This window comes from Pelecanus crispus, chromosome Z (genome assembly GCF_030463565.1).
Source record: "Pelecanus crispus isolate bPelCri1 chromosome Z, bPelCri1.pri, whole genome shotgun sequence".
NCBI lineage: Eukaryota > Metazoa > Chordata > Aves > Pelecaniformes > Pelecanidae > Pelecanus > Pelecanus crispus.
Window position 1 is genome coordinate 12,821,237 of NC_134676.1, and position 19,032 is coordinate 12,840,268.

General features: G+C 46.2%; 1 protein-coding gene across 1 annotated transcript in view; it reads right to left on the minus strand.

Annotated features, from left to right (window-relative positions):
* CCBE1 (collagen and calcium binding EGF domains 1) overlaps positions 1–4,008 on the minus strand; it is a 99,180-nt gene extending 95,172 nt beyond the window's left edge. The window contains exons 1-2 of the mRNA XM_075726983.1: positions 3,908–4,008; positions 3,700–3,780 (exon numbers count right to left, since the gene is read on the minus strand). Coding sequence (XP_075583098.1) covers positions 3,700–3,780; positions 3,908–4,008 — 182 coding nt within the window. The remainder of the gene's footprint in view (positions 1–3,699; positions 3,781–3,907) is intronic.
* Between the last annotated feature and the right edge of the window lie 15,024 nt (positions 4,009–19,032).

Genomic DNA, 19,032 nt, shown 5'->3' on the forward strand with positions numbered 1-19,032 from the left:
ACAGCTACACGATCAGGATAAAGCAAGGGGATGCCTATTCCAGATGCTGCTCTTCCTTCTGGACCACAGAAACAATGTACAGTAGCACTGCTTAAAATGAAAAGGAATGAAGAACTGCAATGAAAAGGACTGCTGCTAAGATGTTCAAACTGAATTGTCACACACAACTGGTAACACACGGAAGCACTGAAGAAAACTGCAGTAACACTGATGTAATTTAACATGCCAGCAAATTGTTTAAAAGTCTGCCTGAGAGTTGAAGCAGGTTAATACCACATTCAAATAGCTGGAGAAGACAGTAATGTGTGATTGGGGCCTCATAACTCTCATGCTGCCTAAATTTCATCAAATTTGATGAATTTTGCATACAGTAGGAATTCAAAGTCTTACTGGACTATTACATTATCAAGAAATCTATAGAACTTATTCTCTGTACCTACATGATGGGGCCATTACCACCAGGTACTTTGTGCAGTTACATACAGGAGTTTAAATGAGATTTGCACTGAAAAGATATTGTACAAGCTCCCACTGCTTTTTGCATCTGTTCCTGTGTACTCTTATGAAAATAAATACAGAGAACATCTAAAAAAATACAAATCAAACTAAGCCAAGGGCCAGACTGCACACATTCAAAAAGGAAAAATACATCTAATTATGTACAAGGTTGCTATGACCACAGGGAAAAATGCCAATATATTCTCAGTGCTTGGCCCCACTTTTGGCTTGGCCCTCCATTTGGCTCATCTTTATTCATGAGTAAATCTGGTTAAAAAAAAAAATTAAGAAATATTTTTTATGATGAAAAGATGCTATTTTTATTGAAGTGCTCTGCAAACATGCTGATTTTCATGAAAAATTCCAGCAGGAGGAATAAAAGGATGAAATTGCTTTCAGTCAAGAATTTATGCTTTGTCAAACTAATTTTGCTCAGGAATTTTGACATCTGACTTCAAATGTATTTCTTTTTTTTATTTAACTAATTGCACAGCAGATCATTAGTAGTGCTGCATGTTGCTTTATGCCTGACGTGTTATGACATGAGGTAAATTTTGTGTCAGTTTGTTTAATTTCTACACAACAGGTACTTTGACCTAGAAAAGAAATTAGGTGTGCATGCTAACTGCTAAATAGCAGCTGACATTAACTATCCTTTTAAACTACCTCTAACAACCTATATAAATTACTGTATTATTCGTAACTATTGTCATTATGAAATACTGTGAAAAAACTGTCTAGGAAAATACAAAATGAAGTTTTGTAAGAATAAATATTACAACACCAAAATCAAGTTTCTCAGAAACCTGGAGTGAAAGTTCCCTAAAGCCACAGCTGAGTTTCTGTCCAGCTGAAGTTTTTTAAATGTTCGCTGTCATTCCAGGTGTGAAAACTGAATCCTGAAGTACCTGAATGTCCTATGAAACAAAAATCACCTTGAGGCACCACAGGATTAGTCAACACTTGCAAGTTTCCTGTCATCTTGTTAATAGCCTCAACCTCAAAATATTAATGAATCTTCAATTAAAACGTGGTCTGCCAAGGTTAATCCCATGTGCCTGCTGGAAGCACGTCTTGCTACCAGGAGTAACGGGGATGCTGCTCTTCCCCTAAGGTACACCATCACGGGTGGGCGATGCTGCTGGCCCATGTCAGAGTGTGGCACACCTCCGAGGGGCAGGACCAGCAGCACACTGCAGCACAGGTACGTCCTCCGCGCAGAGCTGCTCACCTCTGCACGCCCCTGTTTCGGAGATGCTGCCCTGCTCTTGTGCATACAGACATCACGAAAGAGAACTCACAGGATGGGGGATGGAGACCTCCTCACCCAACCCTAAAGGTTAGACCTTGAAAACACATGATTACATGGGAATTGATTTTTTTCTTTTTTAAAGCAAGGCAGCCCTAGCAGTCCTAGATAGAAAAGATTTGAAAACATGAACCAAAGCAACCTCGAGTGCAATGTGGTGATTTGGAAATGCTCATTCACAGTCTGTGCAGGTTTGGGATGGTGAATACTGCTTGGGATTGTGCAGGGGGAGAGCTGGGGATGGGACGAAGACTCAGCACAACCAGAGCCCAAAGGTCAGAAATACCTCAGCAAGGATGAAAGAAAGCACAAGTGGGACTTGGCAGCCGGACAGAGTCCTGCTTTCTTTGCACGGTGGCCCGCAGCAGCTGGTGGAGCCTGTGAAGTCCTCATCCATTACACACAAAGCAGACCCACTTTGCTCAGGCAGATTTTGGGACACACAGTAACTAGCAGGACGGTCACGTATGCACTGCTTTATGCAGCTCCTGCGCTGGCTTTTTCCTTCAGTAACTCCCCACTCAGCACAGCCTTGTTCACCCCAGTCCTCTGCTGCCAAACCAGAGAAAAGCTGCAGGTTCAACCAAGTACGCTCCTTCCCTGCAAAACCTACACACAGCCTCTCTCCAAAGAGCGCTGCGTGCTGCTGTGCGCTACAGAGCTGCTTATAAGGGGGCTCTGCCTCACCTTGACAGGGAACGGAGAGAGAAAAGGGGTGGAGGGAAGGGAGGTCTCCAATCCCCACAGACCCTTGCCAGGGGCTGTAAGGATGCTAATGCTGCTGAGAACTGGGCAGTGCTGTGACACCTTCCCAGGTGGCTGTGGCTGCCGGAGGGCATGAGCCAGCCCCAAGTGCATGAGTGAGGCACAACACTGCTGCACTGTGTGTCTGCAGCTCTCTGGTATTTATGCCAAACAGAAAAGGCTCTGGGAAGAAATGGACGATCTCTGTAACACTTTTCACAAGCATCAATGTGCTTTATTGTATTTTTGGTATACGAAGCGGCTCCCTGGCACATGCACACATACACACACAGGCAGAGCACAGTCATCTCCACAAAGTAACCTCTCACAAGAAGCAGCTTTCGTAGATGGAACATCTCATCTGTGTGTTGGGACTAATCAGAGAACATCAGCAAAGGGATACGTGTGTTCTCATGCTTTGTGTATATTTCTCCAAAAGCACATCTACTGTCAAGTGTTCCGGACATTTGCCATCATTAAAGCAGCTTTAAAATTCTTCTGAAAACAGATGATGTTTCTCAAATACACAGCTGAAAAATGAAAACTCAGGGTTGGATTCATCTTACTTAATTTGAGAGGCCTCTGCCGAAGTCTCCCCCAGTGCTGGTTGCTGAAGAAGTTACTCATTCTGAGGGTATGATTCATCTACCTAAATGTAAACGTCTTTCAGGTGGCACGAATCCAGCTGATCTCACTGATTATTCTGCAACTGATGCAGCTGTAGGTTCCACACACTCCTAGACATCCAGGTCAGAGGAAGCCTCTCTCCCTGTGTCAGTGACTGACAGCCAGGGTACAGCAACCCCAACCACACGCACCCTCTCCAGCGGTGCCTTTGGGGTGGCAATTGCTGCGAGTTACTAAAACCTGCTGGGGCAACAGCGGGGCTTGCCAAGGGAGATGCTGCACGCCTGGGGGACGTGACCGAGTGATCCGTTCCCCAGAGCGAAGGGCGGTGGGAATTTCGGCGTGGGTGAGTGCGGAGCAGGGGGGGAGGCACACAGATGCCACTGCCGCAGCCCCCGCGCCTGCCACCATCACGCGTGTGTCCCCCGCACCTTCCCCGCGGGCAGCGAGCCCCGATCCGCGGCCACGCGTGTGCCCCGCGGCCCCGCGCACCCACCCGACCCCCCCGCGGCGGCGCTCACCTGAAGCAGGTGGTGAGCTCGCCCGTGGGCTTCAGGCAGGGGTACCGGGTGGTGGCGATTTTGTTCTCGGAGCACACCTCCCTGCAAGGCGGGGAGTGGGATTATTAAAAAAAAAAAAGAAAAAAGAAAAAAGAAGGTGGTGGATGGAGGGGGGGGAGGGCACGCACAGGAGCAGGAGCACGGGGGTCCGCGGGCGGGGGACACCCACCTGTCGCCGTCCTGTGGCTCCTCCCGGTAGGTCCAGGCGTGCCCCAGCGCCAGCAGCAGCAGCAGCCGGAGCGGGGCCAGGCTGCCGGCCGGCCGCCCCATCGGGCCGCCTCTCCCCTGCGCGCCGCGCCGGCTCTGCCCGCCCCGGCCGGCGGCGGGGCTGCGCCGACCCGCCGCTCCTCCCGCCCCGGCGGAGGGCCGCCCCCCGCCGCCGCCAGATGTGCCCGCGGGGAGGGGCCGCGCCCGCCCAGATGTGCCGGCAGATGCGGCCCCCGCGGCGGGGCGGGGCGCGGCGGGCAGATGTGGCGGGGTCGCGGCAGATGTGCGGTGGGGGTGAGGGGACATCACCCCCCCCCCGCCCCCGGGGACCCTCTCGGACCCCCGGCCCTAGGGAGCGCGGTCCTCGCTACCGGGAGCAGCGGGGACGCGGCGCTTCCCCTGAGGTTCACCATCACGGGTGGGTGATGCTGCTGGTCCGCGTCCGCAGGGAAAGGGGGGGGGGGAGGGGGGGTGCCTGCCCCAGGGTGAGCGGCGCGGAAAGTGATGGAAAGGTCCGAAACCGTGGGGGTGATAAGTGGCGCTCGGTGCACCATCACTGATGCTTTCCAGATTCGGCTTTATCTCAGATCTTTTTCCCAAAGGAACAGAGCAGTTCAAAGCATCTCTGCTGTGACGGTTGTTTATCCTTGTATATGGCTGCCACTTCCCCGCCATTCATAAAACGGAGGTTAACGACAACAGACTTTTGATAAAGTAGTGCATCAGGTCTGGCCCGCTGTTTCCACAGTTAAGCTGCCTGGGACCAGGGGAGCAAACGTGCAAAGTGACGATGCCTTTGCAAGTGTTTGGCCGATGCATTGGCTTTGATCACCACATAACTTCCTACAAGTATGAAAGGCTCCAGGGAAATGAGGGTGTGCAAATCAGCCTTACTGCACTTTCACCTGTAGCATAAATAACCTCATTTTACAGCCAGAAAAATCAGGGTTATGTGAGCAACAGACTGTACCTATATATTATTACAGCCAGAAAACTCAGGGATATGCAAGTAACAAACTGTAACTCCTCTATTAAACCAGCACAGAAGCAATAAAGGTGCGTAAGAGCACTTGAGCAACCCCCCCTTCTACTTTTTGCTCTGCCACAGGCAACATTTGAACAAGTCACTTCACTGCTCTGTGCCTCAGTTTCCCCTATATGCAACAGGAAGACCCTAATAGTAAAATAAATAAATAAATAATGCAGATCCCCATACATGAATCAGCTACGATTAAGCTGTTAATCCCTTTGGTATGTTGTCTGGTACCCAGAAGAAGGCTAATGATAGATGGACTCTTACTTGGGAAACTCTGAGGCTTGTCAGAAGTTTTCCCTAACTTGTGCAGCATCCGCTGTCACCACGGTCTGCCGTACACACTGGGAACTGACAGCTTCAAGTTATTTCTCTGCTCTAGGTGCCACTGCACATTGTCTCTATTCCTGTGCTCAGTTAAGCAAGGGGGTTCTGCATGGCAGGGTTTTTTGTTTTGTTTTGTTTTGCTTTTGCTGTTGGGAGGATGTTTTAGATGTTTGTTCCTTCATAATTACTTCTTTCCCTTCATACAAATAATGACTAAGCAAAGACAGTACTTGCTGTCTTGAAGCCAGTGAAAACTGTGGGTGTTTGTTGCAGGGCTAAGCCTTCATCTCTCTCACACAGCCACTGCTGATTGGGAGATAAGAGGAACAAAAGCAGGACCTGGGTGCTTGGACCCAAGTGCTCAGGAGACACCTGTCTCCACATCGTGTTCTTTACCCTCCCACCCGAAGTGGAAAGTATCCAGTGACAAGGTCTGAAACGATGAGAGGTTTGCCCTGCTGTAACCCCTGCCATGTCTGTCTATAGATAACAAAGGATTTAATTTACCACATTCCAGCAGTGGTCACAGTCCCTCCAAAAAGCTATTTTTTTTTTTTTAAAGAAATTGAATCATACGTGAGCACAGAGCTGAAATCCTTTGGATGATATCCAACCCAGACCCAAGTGTCATGACTTTGGAAGGACTCTGATTTTAAAAGCATCCCTATATAGGCCTGGGACAAGTATGCTTCCAAAAGTTGCTTGTTTTTTTTTTTCTCCCAGGACTTTTGCCATTCAATGCAGCTTTGATTCACAACCTGAATTGCTTGACTCAGCTGTCTGCCTTTTCTTTAATGCCTGCCACCCACATAGCACTGCATCAACACACTGTACTATCTTTTTAATTAAAAATATTATAGCAGCTTACATATGCTTTTATTCAACTCATGCAAACAACCTTGTTAATTTAAACAAGGTAACCTGCAGGTGAAGATAATCCTGTACTCAAATTTGCCACAGCAGGGCCCGAAGTTTTATATACAAAAGAATTTAAGTGTGATCAATAGTAGATAGAAAAGAGAGGTTAAACAGCACCATGCAACAACATCCATACTTTGCAGCTGGTAACCCTATTACCACTGAATACACTGAAGTTGAGAGTTTTGTCATTTTACTTCATCAGCTTCATCTCAGCTTTAATGACCATGCAGCCAGGGCCATCCTGAGAACGCAGCTTGCTTCCTGGAAAGTGTTGAAGGGTGGTGGTTGTTAAGGAAACACTGAAATGTTCCTGTTGCCTCAGGGAAGGAATAGTCTGGGACTGTTTTCATATACAGTAAATAAGCAGAATGTGATTTCTTGTGCGAGGGATGCTTTTCCTTGTGCAGGGTCGTGTTAGTTTTGACTTGCCTAATTCAAGCACGTATGAAGTTGATTAAGCCGCACACTAAATTTTGGAACGCTCTCAAAGAAAAGAATGAGGAACTCAATGTAGTAAAGTGCTTATCAGAAGTTTTATTTATACTGTTTATTCAGAAAGATGCATTGTTTCCTGCAGCTCATTCATAATGATGTTATTAAATTAATAATAGAAATTCAAGTTTCTTTTCCGGATTTTGCTGGTAAATGGAATACCTCAGAAGCAAACTTTGTTCACTGCCTCTGAAGAGGCTCTTTCAGAAGCCTATTTCCACAGCAGAAAGGCACAACCTCTGCACATGGCAGAACAGGAGGAGAAGGGTGTACAGGGCACCTCTGACTCTTTAGAAATACACTGAGGTCACATGCATCCATGAAGGGCTCCCAAGATCTTGAGCAGCTACTACTCATAGACCTCAGTCAGAGCTATTGTATTATGCTCAGTACAAATGCACAGAGAGGTTTCAAAGTTTAATGGTGATCCTGAACATAGAAGATTGTTTTTCCCTACTTCCTATCCCCACCTTTAAAAGAACTATGACCATTAGGTTGGGGTGGGAGGCTGGGGGGGGGGGGTTGTTTCTTTAAGATGTTTCACTGGAGTCTTCAGAGGTATGCACAGTGATTTTTCTTAATCCATTTACAACCAACATTTTCATCAGTGCATTTTCCATCTGCTTTGATTAAAAAGCAAGTAACCAGTTACTGTAAATAGTCTTAATCCCACTACAGCATTGTGTTTGCATCAAGTGCCTTGGTGGCAACTCTACCAGATCTCCAGCTGTCAGAGTTGACATGTTCAGGGAGATCAGAGCTGGACTGAAGGTGTAAACAATCAGAAAACAGAGGTTTTAAAGAACACCTTGAGCCTAGGATACTTTTTGGATTTGAAAGGCCTCATGTTGGTCATTTGTGAACTAGGTTCCCTTCCTGGTGAATGCCTAGATGGAACCTGTCTAGATCCGGACCTATAGTTCCAAGGAATATTGCACAATCCAAGCCCAGCTGCTAAACACTCACCCAGCCTTGGGCAATGTGGGGATTTCCCACACCATTTCAACTCCAGGAGGCATCTAGAGCAATATCCTATCTCAGAAAAAAGCCAGAACCAGATTGTAGAGAACAAAAACTGTGTCCTGAGTAATTGTATCTAGCTCCCTGGAGAGAGGTGGATTTTCTTCCTAACCTCTCTGTGATTTACAGAGTTGCCTGGTCTGTAAAGACTGCATGAAACATGGAATAAACAGGCAGAGAACAGGCAAAGAGTGAAAGCAAAAGCTGTCAGATACGATCCATGGGTCCACAAGAAGCAGATCTGGGACAGTAAAGAAGAGAGAGAAAGGACAGGAAAAAAAAAGAAAGAGAAAGAAGCAGAGGAAAACCAGGGAAGAGAAAAGAGCTGAAGAAATGTCAGGGAACGTTGCAGCAGGGGCTGAGGTCTTCCCAGGTCTAAAAAAGGTGTACACCCTGAAAGATGATGGTAGAGCAGCCAGCAGAGCATCTGTCAGAGCAGGGAAGAGGTAGGAAAGGATGCTGAGAAGATGGTGGTGTGGTCACAGCAGTGCACAGATACAGGCCACAGCAGATATGTTTGGGTGGCAAAGAGCAGAGGGCAAGGAGAAGAAGGGCTAAAAACCAGGGGGAAAGTGATTACGCTTCTTAACTCTGTTCCAGCCATCCTGTGTCGTTTCTTGAAAAGATGACAAACTGTGAAAGTGAAAATACTTTCTTCATTTTGCCTAGTAGGTACAAGGTATTACCTTACCTCTGGAGCCCAGCATATGAAATATGCCACAAAACATGCATTAAATAGAAATACTGAGGCAGAGGGAAGATACTTCTCATCACAAGCACTATTATGGCCCTTAATCCATCTAAGAGACAAAAAGTCTCTGCTTTCTGTCAGAGGCATTTTTAGAAAAAACATGTTAATGCAGAATCAAGGTAGTTGAAAAGTGATGAAATTGTTTTTAAAATAGCATGGAAAAGGGTGCCTTGGAAAACATGCAATAGTGACCATCAGGCATTGCCTCCAGAGAGCATCACAGCTACAGAGAAGAATTGCCCCAGACTGCTTCCTCCATTTCACAGATAATTACAGGGCTCATCTTAGATTAGCAGCAAAAATAAACACCTTTTGAAAATACCAGCTAAAACAATAGCACTGCTGACCAAGCAGAAAATAGGTGAACGATAGCTCTAATCCACCAAAACCAAATCCTGATGGATACATGGGACATGGCATGACACTAACCAGAGCTGACTTTCTTGAGGGTTAGGTTTGAATGCCATTTTGTTATAAGAGATTAGAGCTAAAGAATGTGAAATCTTCCATGGCATCCTGGCTATCAAACGCCATCGGCCTCCAAGGTGCATATGTGCTTCTTGTCACTCCGGGCTCCTTTGACAAGGCTTGGGCCATCACTCTAAGTGCATGAACAACAAGATAAACAGATCCCTGCTAGCCAGTCTTTGTAATAGTTAGAATGAGGTCCCTGTGCTTCTGAGTTTTATGAGGTTTTCCACCTAAAGTAGCAATTGCCTCTGTGATGATCATCCCATGGCAGTGCCATGCTCCAGAAGCCCTGGGTGGTGAGGAAGACTTTGGAAGGTCACGGGCTGAGAAATCACTTTTTAACCACAGACACACACAAGTACCCACACAGTTCACACATGTGCATACAAGAAACAAAATAGGTGGAAAACTAGATCTAATGATACAAATTGAATTAAACTTCGAGCACTTGTTCTTTTGTTTGCAAATGCACATCATGGTGGTAGCACAGATGAAGACAGCCCTGGGAAGTATTCCTTTTTTTCCCCAAAGAAAGTAGGTGATCCTTTGATTAAAAAAAACTGTTGGAGCCCTATTTTAGCATGCAAGTTGCTGGCAAAGGAAGCACAGCACTCAAGATTGTTACACATGCATGCCACCAAACCAGCTTGTAAATGGCCAGACTATAACAGCCGCCCCCCGCCTTTTTGGATCACAATGGATCCCCAGCAAGGTGTGGGGGGGTTGTCTTTGAAAATGCACACTGAAAAGTGCAGATACTAGGCGTAAAGACTTCAGCAAGAAGAGACCTTAGTGAAAGATCTGTTAACCGAAAAATTACAATTAAAGTTTGGGGTTTTTTTGTTTGTTGGTTTGTTTGTTTTGTTTTAAATTACATATGATTAATTGACAAGCCTTTATTTTGGAATATGGAATAGTGCTCACAGAAGAACAAAGATGTATCAGTTTCAGTCGATGGTTTGCAAATGCTAGGCAAGATGTTCCAATGAGTTCCATCGAGCTACATATGTGGAAGACATCAGAAGAGAATGGATGAAGCAACTGTCCAGAAAGGTGCTTTTCAACATGCTCATACACAGAGACACATATAATTTCCATGCATGCAATCAAGCAAAATGGTGGAGAAAATGCTTTCAACTACTTCCTCTGCCTCAGACTGCTTGCATGACCTTGAGTAAATGACGTAGGCCCAGACCTTCCACAGTTTAAATACCTCTAAGCATGTGGGTCCTAATCTCTGAACCTCAGTGCACCATGTACAAAATGACCTAATCTCTTCTTTCCCACCTTTGGTCAAGTTTGCTTATGTGAAGTCTAAGGTATTTATTTAAGGGGCAAAATCTGACCCCGATCACAGTATCAATATATAAAATATAAATATTTAAAAGTTCAAAATATGCCTGCTACGTATAGAAATACATATTTCACACTATAGGATACATAACTGTAGTTTTCTACTTGTTCCTGATGCGGAATTCTTTTGGGGGTTGCTGCACACTGCAGTGCTAATTTCATTGTGTTCTTCCAGAGTTGCTAAACCAAAATTGCACCATTAGGGACCCACCAACAGCAAGTTGCAGTAAGCTTCAGGTATCTGCCACAGTGTGGTCCCTGCACATGGAGCCTCCTCCAGCCTGCAGTCCCACCTGCAGAGCAGGCAAAATTATCTCACTTGCTGTATGGCTGGTTTGCAACTGCAGCTTGACACAGCGCGAGGCAGCTCAGGTAGCTGTGGTTACACCTGTGAAAAAGCTGCTTTTCCGTAGTTCACCTTAGCATTGCTTTAAAGTACTGCCCATATTCAAAGCTATGCAGGGAAGCTGGGGAAGGTCTGTGACACAGGAGAAAGCAAAGCAGCCCTCATGCTGTTCTGCTCGCGGCAATCCTTGGAGCCCGCACCAAAGCAAATGCAGCCTGGAGACTCTGTACATGTGCCCCTGCTGTGGCATCTCCCCCAGCTGTATTTTCTTTGGCTTGAGGTCCTGCAGAGCCATGGGCACTCTCACCAGTGACGGATGCATTAACACACATGCGACTGGATGGAAACCCAAAGCTTTCAAGCCCTCTCAGAGAGCACAAAGTCCTTGTTCATGTAGGTATGGAGTCTTTGTTCATGTAGTTATGGGCCAAGCTGGGTGGGGGGAGGCTTGAGAAGTGTATGGGTATGCCACAAACTTTGAAATCTGCCTGTCCTGGGGTGCTAACTGTACCTGCCCTCCTTGGAAAAGCCAGGACACACGCGCATGCATGCACACCCTCCCCAACCCTTACCTCTAAATCTACTGGGGAAGGAATGGTTTTACTTGCATGTAATTTATAAGTGGGCAAATGGAGTTTACCCAAACATAAAACCCCTCCACTCACAGACTGAGGCAGGGTATTTAAACTGAAAATCAACCTGGCATGACAGCGGAAGCAACAGCTTTGCACTGACAGTGCAGTTTTCCCTGCCATGGAAATAACAGCATGTTTCATTCTTTTCATCTCCTGCATGCTGTTTTTGTCACCTTATTAGTACTGATACTTTTTACCGCTCTGATTTCCTTCTAAATGAAGCAGCTTTTACCGGGGTTTCACTCCACCCTTTGGTGCAACACATGTAACTCATCACAGAAATGTGCTCAATTCAGACCAGTCACCCATTTCATTGAAGTTAATCTGGCAAAACACAAGTGAAAAAAAGAAGAATATGACCTTCACTCCACAGCTTGTGACAGCTCACTCACTGCTTATTTATTCTGCTCTCCTTGCAAAAACACTCCACACATTCAATCACATCTCAAAGAAAGAGGTCAAAAGGCAAGTGTTTTTAAACTGTCTCGGTTAAAGAGTCCCTTCCCATTAAAGCCATGCTGGTTGTGTCAGAGATAAAAGACTGTTTTCTATGAGGACTGACCACTCTGACAAATCAACGATAAATTACCCAGAAGTAGGCTCTGGCACATTCATTGCAGGAAAACGAATCTCCAAGCACCCTCCATGATCGGCAGTGAACACTGCAATTCTGCTGATGGCTCTGTGAAAAGTATATGAAATTATTTAAATCTTTTAGTGCCTATTTCCAGAGCAATGGTACTGCTTCTGGCCTGATCACTACAGTGGATGGCCAAAGACGAAGAAGTTTAAGGCACTGGCATGGGACACTTGTAGGGAAGAAAATCAATAACAGGAAAAAAACCAAAATCTATTCTTTTGAGCTTGTAAAGTGCTGACTTTCAGTGATCAGTGATGGATGTGGGAGCATGGATGTGATGGATGTGTAAAGCACAGGCAGGAAGCAAATGGAGCATATTGGGAAAGATAATTTTCCTGACAGAAAAAGAGAAAATTCAAATTCAGGTGTCCATTTACTGAAGTGTTAACTGTTAGGGTAAATACAGAATTTTGCCTTGAGAAGGACCTTTCTTTCCAAAACAAGCAATTTACATCTGGTTTTACTTCAGGATAAAAGTGTCCTAAGCCTTGTCTATCACTAGAAGACTGATTGGCCTCAGCAAGAAATTGTGGGTGCTTTACACCAAAGAATCTGAGACACAATCCTTCTCATATTTACCCCTCTGCATGTCCTTTAATATTACAAGCAGTCAGGGCTTGATACCTTGCATGCCTTGTGTCTTGCAAGAAGATCTTTCAAAACTCATCACTCTGACTCCTTACACACGCACCCAAGCGCCAGCGCTGCCTTTTGCCATCTGGCCCCCGGCCTTTTGTCATCTGTACCAACTGCACAGCTTTACACCAACTATTGGAATTAAATGGAGGAGAAGGGTGTTTCTAGAGACAAACCCCACAGTTCTGTTCCTGTTCCCCATCCATGTATCTACATTGCAATCCAAAGATGTGACAGCAACTGGGAGGAGTGTCAGTGCTAGCTCAGACCACAGGTAACTGAAAACTCATGGTCTCCTGTCTAACCTTCACTGCCTAGTGTGCAGATGGGACACAGAAAGAGCCTGCAGCAGCATAGCAGCAGCTGTGAAGGACTTGCACCTACCTCAGACACTGGCTTCGAAACCTTCTGCATTGCCTTTTGCAGGCATTTGCACTGGCCACAACTGAGAACGCAAGCTGAAAACAGACATCCTTCTTTCCCCTGCAGCTCTCTGGACACGGAGGCCATGCTGAGCAGCACTGCTCTCACTGATCACTACAAGTTTCCATTGCTGATGCTCACAGCTTGGGTGACCACTATAAAATAAAAGCAAATAGTTCCACTGAGGGGCTCACCAGCAACACTGAATGCATGGGGTGGTCTTTAAGACCTCAGGACACTGTGATAACAGGGATCCAGGTACTTGTGAAAGGCAAAACAAGAAATCAATCAGCTCTATTAAAGTGCTTAACAATGTTCAGCATCTCCAGCAGAGCTCTGGAAGGACCAAAATGCTGGAGAATTAAGTTACTTTGATCTTGTAATTCCAAAGGGTCCTTTGCAGCCAGAAAACTGTATTTTTCTTTTTTTGCTATGTATCAAGTGATAGCTTTTCCGGGTCCATACTTCAGCCAAAAAGAAAAAAAAAAACCACCAACCAAACAAAAAAACAAACCCCAAAACCTCCAAACACACACCCAAGGACAGATACACAAAGAAAACAAGTATCTGTCAAATGATATTCTCAAACAGGTAAGGGTGATTTCAATACTCCAGAAAATGAGATATTTTTGTATTATAACTCTACAGCTATTACTTACCAAAGTTAGGTCAACTATTTTCCTGCCTAAAAAGTAATGATCAGAAAAAAAGAGCAAACAAAGGAACAATCCTGACAGTAACTCATTTCTATGAAACAACAAGGGAAATTAGCAGTGCATACCTTGGCACTTAGCTGACCCAAGCTGCCTTTCCTTACTGACTCTTCCTTCAGGCATCGCATCCAAGTATTTCCTTGGAATACATTCCTAGTGTGTGCAGGAGCTATTTATAATCTACAACACTTATTCTTGGATTAAATACATCTAGGTGGCTAGTTGCCATGAGAGCAAAGGGGGTTTCAATGAATTACAAGAATGTGTATGAAATATTACACTTGGGATAAGGCATTTCCGAGCCAAGTGGCCCGTACAAGCAAACAGGCTGTCACACGTGGCGTGAGCAGGCATAGCACAGAAACTGGCTGAGTGATGCATCAGCATGACCCTGCTGCCCTGGTGTCTTCTGCCTATTTTGGTGAGGGATCCCTCCAGATCTTTTTCCAGGTCTCAGGCCAGTACTAAAGAGCCGCCAAGGAGCAGCTCAGAAGGGCTCCTCTGTTTATTCAGCACCTGCCCTGATTTTAGATGGCATGTCCATTGGCTGAAGTCAGTCCCATTGCCAGCTAACTGCCTCCCACAGAGTAGAAGAAATGTTTAAGGAGTGTCCGTCTGACACCTCTTGTCAGTCACTGAAGTCTCCCAGCTTCTTTTAGATGTGTGGTTTGTGCAAAATGAGCCTGGCCTCTAACCCATTCATTCCCAGGCTTGCTGCCTTCTCCTCCAAGCTTTTCTCCCCAATGTCTTTCCACCCATCCATCCATCCCAGACTTCCCCCCTCCTCCTGCCTGGGTTGGCACTGGTGCCTCCTTGCCCACAGCAGCATTGATTTACAGCTGGGGTGACAATCACCCAGTGCAGCATCAGGTTCCTAGCCCTGACACATGCAGGGCTCCTGCTCCAGGGACTGATGGCATCAGCCACTCTACAGTGGACACAATTAATGTATAACTATAACAGCACCTTCTCCCATTAGCGATTCAGTCTGAACAGAAGTGAATACATTCATTAGCTAATGGTTAGATACGTCAGCTATGCTACTTGTGCTCTGTAATGAAGGGTGGGTAATCATTAATAGTGCAACAAACTGGTAAACTAGTTCATACATGTTTATTTTTCAGTTGCTCCTGATTTAATGCAGTCTTTACAAATCTCAGTAGAGTAATTTGGGCATTAAGCATATGTCCTGCAGCCCTATCTTGTGCTGTCAAAGCCCACAGTATATCTAACACCCAGATGCTGCCAAAGCTCTGGCTAGCCCTTCACAACTGAAATATAGAGTGGCAAGCATGCCTTTCCCAATACGAAATCCTTTTACTTCCAAAATGTGCACTCTGGTGATGGATTATACATATATATTGCTACCTATCCTCCTGGCCCAGCTATAATCACTGCTCTATACGTTCTGGGTTGTCCCAATCCAGAGTTTTCATGAGAAATGTGTGCCTTTCTGCTCTATGGACAGTTACATGAGTAGCTGGTACCAGTGCTCAGATCTTGTGTCCCTGCTTTGGGCCATGTTTATTTGTAATTGGGAGATTTCTTGAACATTTCTGGTGAGAAGTCCCATGGGAGCTATGTTACTAACAAGGTGACAAATGCCGGGGCTCGTTTCTGCCATTATGGAAGTCAATGGCAAAGCCCCTACTCAGACTTCTACCAGAGGAGAATCAAGTTGACTTTTAACTGGATGTATGCCACAGATTGTCAAACCTCTGAGTTAGCAGGGCTCATTGAAAGAGCTTTAAACTAGATTTGAAGGGGGAAAGGGATAAACCCAGGCTTGCTGGAGATAAGCCTGGGGGCAGCATGCCAATGTTTGAGGGACAGTGTGCTAGCGAGGTCCTTCGGTCTGCCGTCTCAGTGGAGGTAGGGGATGGATAGCCATGCGACAGTGAAAATGCAAGGGTTATTAATGTATTAGAAACAACAGAAATGCCTGAGAATGGTCACATAGGAATTAGGGCTTGTCCACCCCCTAAAAGGTGGCGGGATCAATAGCCCAAATGAAGTGCATCTACACCAATGCACGCAGCATGGGCAACAAACAGGAGGAGCTGGAAGCCACTGTGCAGTGGACAAACTGATGCAGTTGCAATCAAGGAAACATAATGGGATGACTTGCACAACTGAGGTGCTGCAATGGATGGCTATAAACTCTTCAGAAGGGATGGGCAAGGAAGGAGAGGCAGTGGGTAGCCCTGTATGTTAGGGAGTGCTTTGACTGTCTAGAGCTTGATGATGGTGACAACAGGGTTGAGTGTTTATGGGTAAGAATCAGGAGGAAGGCCAACAAGGCAGATATCAAGGTGGGAGTCTGTCATAGACCACCCAACCAGGATGAAGAGGCAGACAAAATATTCTATAAGCAGCTGGGAGAAGTCTCACAATTGCTAGCCCTTGTTCTCATGGCGGACTTCAACCTACCAGATGTCTGCTGGAAATACAATACAGCAGAGAGGAAACAGTCCAGGAGGTTCCTGGAGTGTGTGGAAGATAACTTCCTGACACAGCTGGTGAGGGAGCCAACTAGGGAAGGCACCCCGCTGGACCTGTTGTTTGTGAACAGAGAAGGACTTGGGGATGATCCTACTGTTGGAGGCCATTTTGGGCATAGCAATCACAAGATTATGAGAGGTTTTGATTCTCAGAGAAGTACGGAGGGGTTTCAGCAGAACTGCTACCTTAGACTTCCTGAGAGTAGACTTTGGCCTGTTTAGGAGACTGGTTGACAGAGTCCCTTGGGAGGCAGTTCTGAAGGGCAAAGGAGTCCAGGAAGGCTGGACATTCTTCAAGAAGTAAATCTTAAAGGCACAGGAGTGGGCCGTTCCCATGTGCTGAAAGACAAGCTGGTGGGGAAGACTGGCCTGGCTGAACAGAGAGCTTTGGCTGGAACTCAGGAAAAAAAAAAAAAAAAAAAAGAGGGTTTATGACCCTTGGAAGGAGGGGCAGGCAACTCAGGAGGACTACAAGGATGCCATGGGGTTATGCAGGGAGAAAATTAGAAGGGCCAAAGCCCAACTAGAACTTCGTTTGGCTACTGCTATAAAAGACAATAAAAAATATTTCTATAAATACATTGGCAACAAAAGAAAGGCTAAGGAGAATCTCTATCCTTTATCAGATGCGGGAGGAAATATAGTGACAAATGATGAGGAAAAGGCTGAGGTACTTGATGTCTTCTTTGTCTCAGTCTTTAACAGTAAGACCAGTTGTTCTCCAGGTACCCAGCCCCCTGAGCTGGAAGACAGGGATGGGGAGCAGAATGAAACCCCCATAATCCAAGGGGAAATGGTTAGTGATCTGCTACACTACTTAGACACACACAGGTCTATGGGGCCAGATGGGATCCACCCAAGGAGACTGAGGGAGCCAGTGGAAGGGCTCACCAAGCCACTTTCCATCCTTTATCAGCAGTCCTGGCTAACCGGGGAGGTCCCAGTGACTGGAGGTTGGCAAATGTGAAGCCCATCTACAAGAAGGGCCAGAAGGAGGATCTGGGGAACTACAGGCCTGTCAGTCTGACCTCGGTGCTGGGGAAAGTTATGGAGCAGATAATCTTGAGTGCCATTACATGGCACATACAGGACAACCAGGCCACCAGGCCCAGTCAGTGTGAGTTTATGAAAAGCAGGTCCTACTTGACTAACCTGATCTCCTTCCTTGACAAGGTGACCCGCTTAGTGGATGAGGGAAAGGCTGTGAACGTTGTCTACCTAGATTTTAATAAAGCCTTTGACACTGTTTCCCAGCATTCTCCTGGGGAAACTGGCTGCTCATGGCTTGGATTGATGTACTCTTTGCTGGGTAAAAAAATGGCTGGATGGCCAGACCCAAAGAGTTGTGGTGAATGGAGTTAAATTCAGCTGGTGGCTGGTCACAAGTGGTGTTCTGTTTAATATCTTTATCAGTGATCTGGACGAGGGGATAGAGTGCACCCCCAGTAAGTTTGCAGACCATGCCAAGTTGGGTGGGAATGTTGATCTGCTCGAGGGTAGGAAGGCTCTACAGAGGAATCTGGACAGGCTGGACTGGTGGGCCAAGGCCAACTGTGTGAGGTTCATCAAGGCCAAGTGCCGGGTCCTGCACTTCGGTCACAACAACCCCACACAATGCTACAGGCTTGGGGAAGAGTGTCTGGAAAGCTGCCTGGCTGAAAAGGACCTGGGGGTGTTGGTCGACAGCTGGCTGAACATGAGCCAGCAGTGTGGCCAGGTGGCCAAGAAGGCCAACAGCATCCTGGCTTGTATCAGGAATAGTGTGGCCAGCAGGAGCAGGGAAGTGACTGTCCCCCTGTACTTGGCACTGGTGAGGCTGCACCTCAAATACTGTGTCCAGTTTTGGGCCCCTCAATACAAGAAAGACATTGAGTTGCTGGAGTGTGTCCAGAAGGGCAACAAAGCTGGTGAAGGGTCTGGAGCACAGGTCTTATGAGGAGCAGCTGAGGGAGCTGGGATTGTTTAGCCTGGAGAAGAGGAGGCTGAAGGGAGACCTTATCGCTCTCTACAACTACCTGAAAGGAGGTGGTGGTGAGGTGGATGTTGGTCTCTTCTCCCAAGTGACAAGTGATAGGACAAGAGAAAGTAGCCTTCAAGTTGCACCAGGGGAGATTTAGATTGGATATAAGGAAAAATTTCTTCACAGAAAGGGTTGTCAAGCACTGGAACAGGCTGCCCAGGGAAGTGGTGGAGTCCCCATCCCTGGAGGTATTTAAAAGGCGTGTAGATGTGGTGCTTTGGGACATGGTTTAGTGGTGGACTTGGCAGTGCTAGATTAATGGTTGGACTCAATGATCTTAAAGGTCTTTTCCAACATAAATGATTCTATGATTTTAAACAGCCAAAAGAGCATGTTGGCAGCAGCTACGGCTGTCTGTTACTCTAATGAGAGCCCACAATTGGAAAGATTTTTTTCCAGTGGTTTGTAATTCCCAGGAGAGGACCGCATTAAAAGAGCTCACAGACCTTCATGCCTTCAGCTGTACTTACCCTGTTTGTGGCTGGTACACACACATTCTTCTCCTTTTTCTGGCCAATTGTCCAAATTATCTGCAGCCATTGCGGAAAATGAACACTGAGTCTGCATAACACAAACAAGAGGTACACCGATGAAGTCCCACCACAACTACTTGGAAATAAATAAGATTTCTCATGTGTGGACAGCACAGTCAGGTTGTCAGTCTGAGTGAGCAATGTCATGCTAAGGCAAACAGCAAAAAACAGATGAAACCAGAAAGCCTTGGCACTGCAGAGCAGAGACAAAATGTCCTCTAACACAACTTAAGCAATGCAGTTTTGAAGGCCAGTTCTACACTACCCAGGGG